This window comes from Calonectris borealis, chromosome 5 (assembly GCF_964195595.1).
Source record: "Calonectris borealis chromosome 5, bCalBor7.hap1.2, whole genome shotgun sequence".
Taxonomy (NCBI): Eukaryota; Metazoa; Chordata; class Aves; order Procellariiformes; family Procellariidae; genus Calonectris; species Calonectris borealis.
The window spans coordinates 40,806,437-40,818,935 of NC_134316.1; the positions used below are offsets into that span (position 1 = coordinate 40,806,437).

Consider the following 12,499-nt stretch of genomic DNA (forward strand, 5'->3'; position numbering starts at 1 on the left):
AGGAAGAAAAATTAGCTCACCGATATTCTTTCACAATGTCCTTTCAAGTGTTCGGGGACATTTAATTTTGCAGAAAAGTTTCAACCAATATAAATATGCCAAATATAATCCTCAGTGTCCTTACCTACTTGTACAAGCAACCCGAGTCACATGCTGCTTGGGACTCTGCTAAATTTATATTATAAACCCACTTAAATCTATGCATAGAAAGTAATATACATCATACCCAAGAAAATGGTCGTTCTGAGCTACTTGGCAGTTCGGGGAGTTGCAGGTTTTTAACCTTAAAGATGTATCTGGTAAAAATTCTTTAATGTACTCACTTGTCCTCCTAGTGATGTCTTAAATTATTCAAAGAGACTCAACTGTAATAATATTTTTTCAGTTGATGCTCTTGCTTAATGTTTCTCCATTTCACATGTAGAGGTTTGTTTAAATAAAGTACAACTATTTCTATTTCAATTTTAAAATCATTATGAAAATCTTTCTTTTCATATTAGGTTCAGTAAATTATTCCCTTCTTTAGAGCTGGTGAAGGTTTTTTGCCAAATTATCACATTTGCCAAAAATGCGGTTTTAGAGAATTTGGGGGCAAGATTATTTGAAAATTCAGATAGATCTTGGTAATTACTTTGATAAAAATCAGTAACACTTTCAAAATGCTGGAAGTCCTGATTAGGCAATTCCCCGAATAAAATGCAACTTTCAATTGCAGAACATTTTAGCTTATAAATTTCAAAAAATTAATCAAAAGTGCTTCATTTGACCCTAAGCCAAAGTTGTTCCTTTTTGCAGCTTACTTTAGATTGCTCAGAAAACTGACAATTTTATTTTCTACAATCAACTTAAGATGACGTTTTTCTTTTGTTCAGTTTTCTGAGCTAAACAGCAAGTCAGTTACACACCTAACCATTCACACCTTTCTGAACAAAAATGAAAAGATGAGTCTGGATTGTATGCTGGCACTGCAGTGGGACAGTGTGCCTGAATATCCTGAAATACCAAAGACGGTAGACTTTTCTAAGAATCTCTGTGTGTACATACTGGTACTGTTCTTCCTTCAGAGATACTAAAACCAGATTTCTAAAGATCTGTCAAATCAAAGCCTTTGATCCAAGGGATAAAGTGTCACCCCAAAAATTTTTGATCAGTGCTTCTCTCAGTGACAACTCTCTCATGAGTTCTCTCATGAACGTGTTGTTCATGACCCGGGAAGTCTTGAACTAATGCAACTCTCAAAGCCCCCCATGAATACAAAGTTGTTGCAGTAAAGAGATTTCCAGTCAAGCCTGTGAAGAGAAACAACCGGTGCTGCTCCCAGCCAAAGTACTCACCAATAATTTCTTGGGAGATATCTTATTACTTCTTCTTTAAAAAGAAGACTAAACAGAAAGCACAAGGCCACACAAAATTGACTTCTCCATGTCGATATAACAACCCTCCCCCTTCTATAATGCATGTGAGCCCGTAACAGTAAGCAGCAACCATGCATAGCAGTGAAGAGATTTCATCCAGAGCATCGGGAAAGTAGGTGATCCTTCCAGCAGAGCCCAGGAGGTACGGCATTAGTGACAGTGAACACCACAGGTACCTCTTCCTGTATTTGAGTGTCCGTTCGTTTTGATGCGGGTTGTGTCTTTATGTTCTGGATGAGAACTGTGTGCTGGTATGGCAACACCAGGAACAAAGTGTTTCTTGACTGCTGGAGCTCCTCAGGCCTGGAAGCCAAAAGCTGATGCTCTCTCTCTGAGCAGCTCCCGGCACAAATGACAACTCCAGCTCCCTGCAAATGAAGAAATCCTTCTTATAGGGATGACATCAAACCCAGGCACTCAGAGCTTATGTCAAGATCGGCTTGAACAAGATATCAAATATTCCTAACATTGGAATTGCCTGTATTTTTCTGAAGCAGGCTCTGCTGCCCTCGGTGTTGTGTACATAGGCTCTCTACAGAAGTTACAACACAGCTGGGGTGTGCATTGCCATTAGGTGTTTTATATTTTCATACACTCAATACACCACTTCCCAGTCAAACAGAATCCTTTAGCTAATTATTAGCTTCATTTCAAAATTTTCTCCTCCTGATTTAGCTCCTTCTTTATCAAAGTTACAAACATTTAGCTCCTGAATGCATGATTGATTTGTAATTATTCTTGTCTCGCCCCTCATGTGAGCCGCAGCCATTTGCACTTGCACGTCTCCTTCTCCAATTCTACTGCTCTCTGCAGATTCTAGTCAGAGAATCAATAACGGTAAGGGACTAGTTCCTCGGCTCCCCACCCAACTGACAAACTACAACCAGCTGTAGTATATTCAGATTGAATCCCCTGCGGAGGACAGAACTACATACCCAATGCAATACAGACTGTAAAGCTCTCACCCTTCTGAGACACAGATGGACCGGAGAACAAGGAAGGTCATTCCTCTCAATCCAGTCTCCTGACAACAGACTCTCAGCTATTCCAGAGAGGACCTCCCTGTCTGGGCCTTTCTTTCTCACTGGAGCTCAATTCAGTTGACTAAATTGAGGTGCCCAGTGCCATCTGGGACTTCCAAAGCTACCCATGACCCACAAAAGAGCCATGTCCTGGAAGAGGAGGTAGACACCAGGCAAGATTGCACAGGACATCTCAGATCACACTAGACCTCCACGTCTATCAATTGTCTTTCTTTCCAGTGCTACCTGCCTCTGCTTTGCTACTGCTTCCTTAACTCTGCGTGGCCCAGGCCACCTTTCTGAAATTCTTCCCTTCTCCACAAGGACTTTCAAAGCAGACTTCTAACACATGTTACCTTCTGGGGGCTCAAAGACTGGTGGATTCAAGCAATACATGTGATAGCCACGGTCACAGTCATCACAGAAGAGCAGCTGGTCCTGAGGCAGGGTTGTTGGGGAGACAGTAGGGAAACATGGAGAGAAAGAGAGGAGAAGAGAGAGAGAAAACGATGTAAGTTAGTCTCTTGCCAAGATGAAAACATAAGCATGGTAACCAGCACTGCTCAGCTAGGAACGCAGAGCTGCAACCTAGAGACTAAGAGACTATTGGGAACGTAAAAGGCATCACGTTTGTGCGTCCAAGATCAACCACCACCCTTCTCATCACAAAGACAGTTCAGTTGCTAACTGGAAAATCTCTCTGAGAGGTGGAGGACTTCCTCTCCCAGGTGGCCTCATGATGCAGGAGCAAAAGCTGTTAGGCCAGGGATATGCTGTACTGAGAGAAGAGGACAGGCATCCCCACTTTGCTGGGGGTGACCACGTGCAGACCACGTGCTGGATCTCATCCCTTCAGGGGAAACCTTTCCCATCAAAAGCCTGGACTTAGCCAGTTCTCCAAAACTCAGCTGAGTAGCGAGAGCTCTGTGAAACAGATGGAAATGACATGATCCCACCATGTGGTCTGCAGCTCTTTCATACTTTCGGGGGGAAAAACCTGCTCTGAAGTATTCCATGACTCCTAACACAGAACAGCTTCCTGTTTTCAGATCTCCTTATTTACTGATAAAGCAAAACAAAATCTCAGGCTTCAAATTTATTCTGCTATAGGGAATGTAGTCTCAGCCAATTGCCTCCAAAGTTCTCCAGCCACTGTCAATTCTCCAAGTTTCTCACAGACTACCAAGGACCCTTAGCATCAGATTTGAACTGAAAACCTCACGGAGAGGACACTGTCGAGCTGCAGCCTCTGGATCATGGTTTAGAAATCACTGGGACAGGTGATTACGTGACTAGAGCGAGGCCCAGCCATCCCAGTTCAAATGCTTTCATGTTTCCCATCTCTTATAATTAAGATTAAAAAATCATGCCAAGAAGGTAAGCAAAATCAGGGACAGAAGAAACATACCTGCCATCTCTCGCTTATCACCCATTCACATCTACTCCGGATTACCATATTGAACCCACCACTCTTGTGCAGCTCCCTGCAACATGAGTTCATGGCCTCCAGCTAATTTCTATTGAATAAGCACACAAACCAGAAGTATCGCCATCTCAAGTGGCCCTACATGATACCCGTGGTGATTTCAGCAGAGCCCGACGGCTGTACGGGGGCACTGGGGAGAAGCCCATCTCTACTCTCAGGGTGGCTCTTCCTCAGAGAAGTATGGAAGCAGCAGTAAAGCCATGACCCACACCATTGCCACGTGCTCCTCAAGGGCGGGCATGACGGTAGCTTGCAGTGACGCTTATTTGCGTGAAAAGGTAAATGAACTCACATCGTTCTCAGAGGTCCCACAAAGGCTGCAGGATTTGCACTCAATGCACTGCCACTGATAGGTTTTAACCGCCTCAGTCATGTTTGTGGTGAACTGCAGGCAGGTCGGGTGTCCTGAGGAAGATCGAAAACAACTGTCATTGTTAAAGCTCACTTATTGCTTGTTAATTAACCGGTATTAAATTTGGGAACAAAACGCACATGGACATGGACTGATCACAACATGGGCTGCAACTAATAGATATCAAAGAGGAAAGCAGGCATTAACCCTTTCGCTGCCGGGCACAAGAGAAAATCAGAGTCATCCCCACCCATTCCCCATTGGCAAAGCAGTTTTATTCAGAGCTCTTAAAAATGGTTTGGCTTTGGATTTGGTTTTTGTGGGGCTTTTTTTGGAAACGAAACAAGAGAAAGGATGAAATCAGAAACAAACCCAATTTCAGAGAGAGCCCATCCATCTTAATAGAAATTGGACTACAGTTTCAATTAGCGTTGTTTCGACCGGACTGAAGGACCTGGTGGAAATGAGGTTATTCTCCATTTCAGAGCTTCCTTTCTTGGTGTCCGAATGGGTGGAGCAATTCTGTAAACTTTGCTTAAATGGAAGCAGTAGTGTACAGAGAAGAAGCAAGACAGGACGGAGGGATACAGCTTTTAATTTTTTTAAGAGCTCTGCCACTAATGTTGGTTGGCACAGAAGAAACCAAATTGCACAGCTAACCTTCCAGGATCAAAACAAGGAACCGAAAGGAAAAAAACCCAAGCCAACTCCCACAACGAACTAAATGAAAGGAATAAAGAAGGGAAAGCTAGCAGAACAGTCACATCTAATCGGGAAGGACAAATTGCCAGAGTTACAACCCCCGCCCCTACATGCGTGTCGACTCCAGCTTTGCAAAACAGCGGTATCACAGTAGCAGGGTCAGCAATGGGCTTTCTGGAGGGGAAAATACAAACAAACAAACAAACCAAAGGTAGGATCAGTGTTCCTTCTGCAAAACAAAACAAGAAAAATATACCGCTGAAATAAAGTACTGCACTCCCAAACCACCCCGAGCAGGCTAAGGCAGTCCCTAAGCCACCTGCAGTAATCTATTGCTTGCCTTCTTGGAAAGCCCCGTGTTTGGCGTCCCTCTCTGACGCGTGTAAGCGTTAACACTGTGCGTAGTCGGGGGCGGGGGACGGGCACAGCCACTTGCTCATCTATAGAAAACCTAGAAATACAGGTACACATATCCAGCACTACCGCGTGCTACTTCTAGAACCTTACACCATCAGGTGCGCGGGGGGTTGTTACCTCTAGCTGATCTGCTGTTTTTAGACTACAGCCAAAGGGCAGGAAAAAATCTTTTCCACCTCCACCAGCCTAAATGTCTTTTTAAGAGTGGAGAAAGAAAGGATGCTTCTCCAACAAGAACAAAAGGCAGATGTGGGCATGGATGCGCTATCTTCATTACCAGACCTATCAGCGGTATTTTGCTATGTCATCGCATCACCCATCACCACCCTACAAGAAGCTTTTATATTTTCTAGCTAGTGAAGCAAACAGTTGCTGAGAATTGCTGGGTAAGGCAATAATGCTGTAGGGAATATATTTCCTTTATGTGCCCATGATACCACCAAATGGTGTAATAAGGATTTTGGTTTTCCAGTTATATTCACATGGTAGTGATACGAAAACTAAGCCTGTCCAGCAAAGAAATGTGTGTAGGTAAGTTATTAAGGAAATTGAGTAGAAAATAAAGGAGATGTTTAAGGAAGGAAGGATCAATGACATTGTTCATATCACTCAAGCCTTTGAATAAAGAAATGTTTTGACAGTACTGATGAGCTCAGATTGGCTAAGAAGATCACTGGGTTTTGGAGCCCTTGAAATGTCAGCACAAAACAAGAGTCAGATTTTACTGAGATTTACAGTGGACCAAGTCCAAACTAAAGTTCTGGGGACCTTGAAACAACAGCGGTGCAGAAGGAGATTTTGTGACATGATACCTTTTCATGCATAATTTCTGATACTACCAAACTAGCAGAACCTGACATGACACTGAAACCTTCCTCCAGAGCTGATTTACAGCAAACACGGAACCTCATTCCAACACCAGTGAATAGAACAAATGTGCCACACTACACGTCAGGGAGGAATTCATCCCAAAGGCAGCGAGTCAGCTTCCAGAAAGGTTGTACAGTGCTGGAATACATCACAGAAAACAACTCATACAGGGAGGTGAGTTAATCAGAGAGTTAAATAGCTTCAGTCACATTTGAAAAGAAACAGAAAGAATGGAATCAAACTTACAGAAATAAATCACAGCTAAATGCATACACACATTCACGTGCTCGCTTGCCTGCGTACATACATTGCTCATTTCAGAGACTCCGGCTAGAGAATCTCCCTTTCTCAAACGACATGAAGGTCAGGTTCTGTTCATTACTTTATCTCTGTTCCTTCATAGCCATTCCTGCTCTCTTCCAGCTATCAGTCTTGACTGCCTCGTTCCTCATTTGCCTCAAAAACACCTCTGCAGGTTTTCTGTGCTGCATCTCGTATCAATGGTGCCTCATCCTTGAAGTGATCCATCCTATTTTGCAGAGCCCTTCTTAGAACCACACCCACCACAAGCCTAAAAGAAATGGGCTCTTGCGGGCTAAGGATCGCTTAGAAAATATTAATAGTGGAGTGAGGGCCATGGTGGCTTCTTTTTAGCAGCAATGCAAGATTCTTTTGCAAAAAAAATACCAATTTATTCACTCCATTGGGCTCTCTCTCCAAATGCTGTGACTACGAAAGGGTCCAACAAATGCCCACAGCCATGTCTGCATAGCCGCAGATTGCTCTCTGTTAGCCCAGGGCTTATGACACGTCTAAGGGAAAAAGAATTCCTCATGGACATGTCTTTCTTCAGCCTCCAAGTCAGATCCTCTTTCACATTAAACAATGTGCCTTGTGGTACCATGACCCCAACCTAATGCTGTTGGCAAGACTATTTTCACTTATGCCGCAGCGTGATGAGGCACTGCAGCGTACGGCAAGCATGTCAGCTGATACTCAAAACATTAAAATTCTTTTTCCATCCCTCCCTGCTCTCCTTCTTCACAATCTCTCTATTTTCCTGCTACTTTGGTTCAAAACCCAGTGTTTTTCATGACCTATGAGAAACTTCACACGTCCAAGACTTCCTGGAGCGGTGTTAGTGAACGCCATCCCTGCTCCATATCACAGCACTCCTTGGCATTCCCTCTGTGGCAGAATACTTGAAGTCAAAGCCCTGTAGCTGCATATGGCGGGGTACTATAGGTAGATTCAGATTCAAAAATTAAAATTCAAATTAAAAAAAAAAAAAAAGGCTAGTTCAGCTCACAAACAATTTTGCTTTACACAAAGAGCAGTCCAAAATTTGGTTCAAGTTACAGACACTGCGGTGGCACACAAGCCAGAGAGCTGGAAAGGTCTTTCTTGCTTAATTTCATCACTTATGTGATCAAGATGAAGAAACACTCTTATTTTGCTAATCTTTAGATAAACGGCATTTGCTACAGCGAAGGTGGGCAGCAAAGAGTCTGCAGCTGGAACTCAGTTAATAATTCAGGTGGTGGCTCAGCCCTGGCAAACCCTGGATCACTCTCACATGTCTGTACCAGCTCCGCAGATCTAACAGGGGGATGAAGTAACACATATTTATGGTGTCACCAAAGTCAATAGACAGACCTCTAAAATCCACCCCGGGAGCAGTTCTGTGAAGGAGAAGGTGATATATTAACATCGACAGTTTCTAATCTACCATAACTATTCTCTACCTAAACTTTTGCTACGCCGCAATAGCTATAAACAACATAGACAATAAAACTTGCAGTGAGAAGGTTTCCAACAGCTCATCCCTTTGTCTTAAAGCAATATTTTAAAGTATAGATCAGGCCTGAAAGCTCCCTCATCTTTGTCAAAACTCTCCTCTGGATCTGAACCCTGCGACTGAGACCATATTTTATAGTGACACCCGTGTTTCACATGCCACTGGCTCTAATTGTACACTATGTCCACCAGACATCTGGTCGGAGGAGCGAGGGGCGAACGCATTCAGAGACCATTTCTTTCCTCCCGTACCCGGTGCAACTGCAGACTGGTAGTAAGGAGAATTTTAACATAAATACCCTAAAAAAAAAAAAAATAATCTAAAAACCTCTTCTGCCTACACTGGCTGTATAACACTAAAGACCAAAACTGACATTAAAGGGCAGGAGCAGTCTGCTGCTCCCAGGCGCTCTGTGACCACTGAAGGCCTTAGAACGGCTCATTAGTGCTTCTTCAATAATGGATTCTGCATCGCAAGATTAATTGCAGCCATGTGCTCTGTCACACCCGCCACAGACTATTTAAGTTAACAATCCAATCAATAACCTTTTTCAAACAAAGGCAGAGATTATCTTGAGGGAAAAAAATAAGCAAAGTCTCCTTTTTTAAAACAAATGTGAAATAATTTATATAGAGTAAAAGGAATTTTCACCCAGTTTCCAATTCTTTCCTTTATCTTCACTGTGTAGTGGTGGGCTTTTTAATCAATAGCATAATGAAAACCCACAGGGCTCCTGGCTATATCATCAGAATTTATTCCATAAACTATTCAGGTCTTTAAACAACTATAAATGCATATTACAGATATAATGACCTATGTCAGAGGAACCCCATCCAAATAATGGAAGTTTTACATACGAAGAAACTGCAAAATTTCCTCCTGCTAAGATTGAATAAGCATTGCTATGACCACTGCCATCATTAGACAGAATTATCACTGTTATTTGTACAAAAGAAGGGAAAAGTAACTTGTAATTCTAATAAGGGATACGATTTTATAGTTAAGATATAAAAATTTAGCCTTCGTTTGTCTTTCTAAGAATGCATGCTTATAGATACGTAGTGTCAACAACAGATTAGAAAGGGCCCTTAAAAACCCAAACCATCCAACCACACCAAAAGGCTTGGCTCTGCCAGAATCCCAGGGCTCGAGTTGCTGCAACTCTCAGAAAAAGCCCAAACGTTACTAAGGGATGAGGATGGGAAGCTCTTGGCATTTTCCCGTCCCTTCCCATCTTGCAGCGTCAAGACGTTACGATGCAGGGACCTACACCTGCCTCCTCAAATGGAGGTACTCATAAACAGAAGCCTTCAAAAGTGTTTGTGGGGTGAGGATCCAAGGCACCACCTGCCACAATGCCTCCGTGATACAGGGAAGCAGGAGTATTTCACTATAGAAAAATAAAACAGATTTCCCGGCGGCCGGGGCAGGGGTGGCTGTCAGAGGCTGCAGGTGAAGAGCTCTTGTCTCACCCCCTTCGGCGCAGAGCCCTGCTGAATCCCGTTTCTTAAGAAAAACAAACAAATGCAAACCCATAGGCACCATTGGGTTTTATTACTACCAGACAGAAAAGGAGGAGAGGAAATATTACCACCCTGAATTTCTATGTCCTGATGGAAATGAGAAAACCTGGCTGTTTCTCCCCATGTCCAAGGCACTGTGTTCCAGCACCACCAACTCCGCTACAGAAATGAGTCCGAAAGGACGCGGGCACCTCAGTGAATAGGCTGGTCAGTCTGATTTGGTCAGGGACCAACTTTCCTCTAATCTAATATGCCGCAATATGCCAGTAATTGTGGAAGAATTAACGCCTTTAATAATTGATGGAGCTCTGAAACCATTCAGCTGTAGCAGAGCTTATAGTTCCTATTATTTCATTTCCTGGCCCTATATCGTTCTGGCCAGCGTGGACGGAGCCTACACCGAGCCCGCAGAAAGGGAAGGGGCACTGCTGCATTAGCACCCGGGACTGGCAGCCAGCTGCACTCCGGAGGTGGTGGTTTGCTTCTCGGTACTGCCAGTTCCAGTGGAAAAAGAGACATAAATTACAAGCTATTGCTCGAATATTCGGCACCGGGAGAAGAGAGCCGGTTTAATTGCTCACCCAAGGGACAAATAAAATCCCTGTGCAAAAGATAGTGGTTCAGTCCCAGTCGCAGTTAGGCAGGTGTAATTGGAGTCAATGGGAACTGAAGGCAGGACAGACCTGTGTTTGAAAGCAATTAACACTGGAGATCTTGAGGAATTTATAAAATGGCGGTGTGTGGGAGGTGGCACTTGCAGCTCGCTCTCCTGCACTACCCTGCTGTTGCTTTAGCTATGCAAACACCAAAGGGCACAGGGGGAGTGAGCTCCTACCGAAACATCCCTCATCTTGAGGCACTCCCCGGAAAATTTTGTTGCCTGAGGAAAGTCCGCCCACCAGTTCAACTCGCTCCCAGCTTTGACTCTACAACGCTGCATAATTTCCTCTGAAACATTTTTAAGCATCAAGAGGATCAGCTAGGACAAAGAGCCTGGGCTACAGAGGGTAGGTCGAGAGCAGAGCTTGGCTCAAAGGCTGCTCACGTGCATAAACAAAATGAAGGATCTGTGCATACACAGACTCACGTGCACCCAGATTAGCCGCGGACAAGGCAGAGTAACTCTGTCTGGCACGGGGTGGCGGGAGGAGCTGGGTGGGATTCGGAGGTGACGCAAAGAGAGAAGCCCAGAGCGGGTTATTCTGGGCATCCTAATGGTTTAGTCAGTCAAATCACTCTCTCCCTGCACACCATCCCCTTGGTAGCAGATGCCACGAGTCTTACAGGAAAACCACCTGAGAAATGTTTTAAAACAGTTTTACTGCGATAGGCTTGTGTGTGTCTTTCCCTGTGTGGCCCCCCTTCCTCAGCATCACAGTCCAGCCCCACATATCTTAGCAGGGAGAAATGAAAAACAGACGTTACAGATTTTAAAAGCTTCTAAAAACTGCCGACAATTAACTTTGGCGTATACAAGTCACCGCCCTAGGAGAACACCCTGATTTGGGCTGGTGATGCTGCAGCCAAGCCCTCTGCTCTGGGCTCAGGTTTGCCCAGAGGGAGGACGAGCCCTGCCGGGGTGCCCGCTGCTGTGTGGGGGTCCCCCTCTGGCCAGACACGCCTGCCCCTCCAAAACCACCTGGGACAGGCTGAAATCTGCACCTCCATGTCATATCATCCAGGGGTTTGGGCTGCGGCAGCTCTGGGGCAGAGTCTTGCTCCTCTGTCTTCCCCTCCGAGGCCGAGCAGCGGGGATTCAGGCACCCGCCTGACGCACGCCGCTCAGTTCGCTGCAAAGATGCTGTGGTAGCGCGGAAGTAAGGCGGCAACTGGGCTCTGAGCATTTGCAACCCAGGGGGATCAGAAATGGCCCCCAACCTTAAAGCCAAAGGAAATGCTGCGCACCCGCGATGTCCCATCTCAAAACCAGCCAGCGCTCTGCTCCCTCCTCTTCCAGACCAGCCCCTATTAGCCACTGTTGGCCGCTAGACAACATGGCTATTTCTTGCCTAAGAAAAATAATGTGGAAGCACTCAAATAACCTCGTGCTGAAGCATCAGCTTGTTAATGCACTGGTAAGTCATGCCAGCACTGTACAATTCCTGGGGGTGAATTAGGTCAGAGTGACCTCCAGAAAACTCACCAGGCTGCATCGCTGCGCGCCGCATTATGGGTAACGATCTGCTAATTGCCAGGAGGCACTTGGGCTGCCTACCAACACCAACAGGAAGGAAACCTGCCTGCAGGCACCGCACGGACTCCATATGCCAGGGACATAGCTCCTAATAACGAGAATAAACCCATTTATAGAGCGCGAACTGGCCAGGAGGACGGGCACCGAATGCTAATGCTGCCCAGCAGGTACACCTCGCGGGGGGCGGCTGCGTGAGACCCCCCCAGCAACGCCGCCCGCGCAATGCAGGGCAGGTTTTGCATTTGGTGGCAGAGTGAAGTAGGGGTGAGGTAGATGGAGATGAAAATGCGGGAGTGGGAGGAAGGCTGCTTATCCAGACAAGATGAATCACCACAACCTGGAAAGCCAACATCCCCTTTGCCCAGGGGACATTTTTGTTACCCTTCAACAAACTGCAGTGGAAAAAAACCTCCGGCGCAGCTCCGACCTCGTCGCTATGCACTGCAGGCTCCCCAGCCAGGCCAGCTCACACACCACAGAGCTTTCAATCAACTGGCAGGCTCACTAAACCCTTTCAAAATGAGCAACCAAGCAAAAATACTTGGTCATAAACACTAAAAATAGGAATGGAGGACTGGGTTTTGTTTTGCTTCTTAACTTGGTGAAGCCAGTTCTTCCTAGTGCATTAAATCCACCTCCCTGGCAGCCCATTTAGAACATCTCCTTCCCCCTGGGAGAGCCAAAATCTCCAGCTATAGTCAGAGGATTGGGGTGGTATTT

General features: G+C 45.2%; 1 protein-coding gene across 4 annotated transcripts in view; it reads right to left on the reverse strand.

Annotated features, from left to right (window-relative positions):
• Nucleotides 1–858: 858 nt before the first annotated feature.
• The window catches only part of DPF3 (double PHD fingers 3), a 153,950-nt gene continuing 142,309 nt past the window's right edge, over nucleotides 859–12,499 (reverse strand). For 2 of the 4 annotated variants that reach the window (XM_075151983.1, XM_075151985.1), the window contains 3 exons: nucleotides 4,216–4,328; nucleotides 2,794–2,875; nucleotides 859–1,783 (listed from right to left, as the gene is read on the reverse strand). In XM_075151983.1, the coding sequence (XP_075008084.1) occupies nucleotides 1,713–1,783; nucleotides 2,794–2,875; nucleotides 4,216–4,328 (266 nt within the window). In that variant the 3' untranslated portion in view covers nucleotides 859–1,712. Of the gene's footprint in view, nucleotides 1,784–2,793; nucleotides 2,876–4,215; nucleotides 4,329–12,499 lie in introns of those variants that run through there. The other 2 variants (XR_012673931.1, XR_012673932.1) reach the window with 1 other exon arrangement.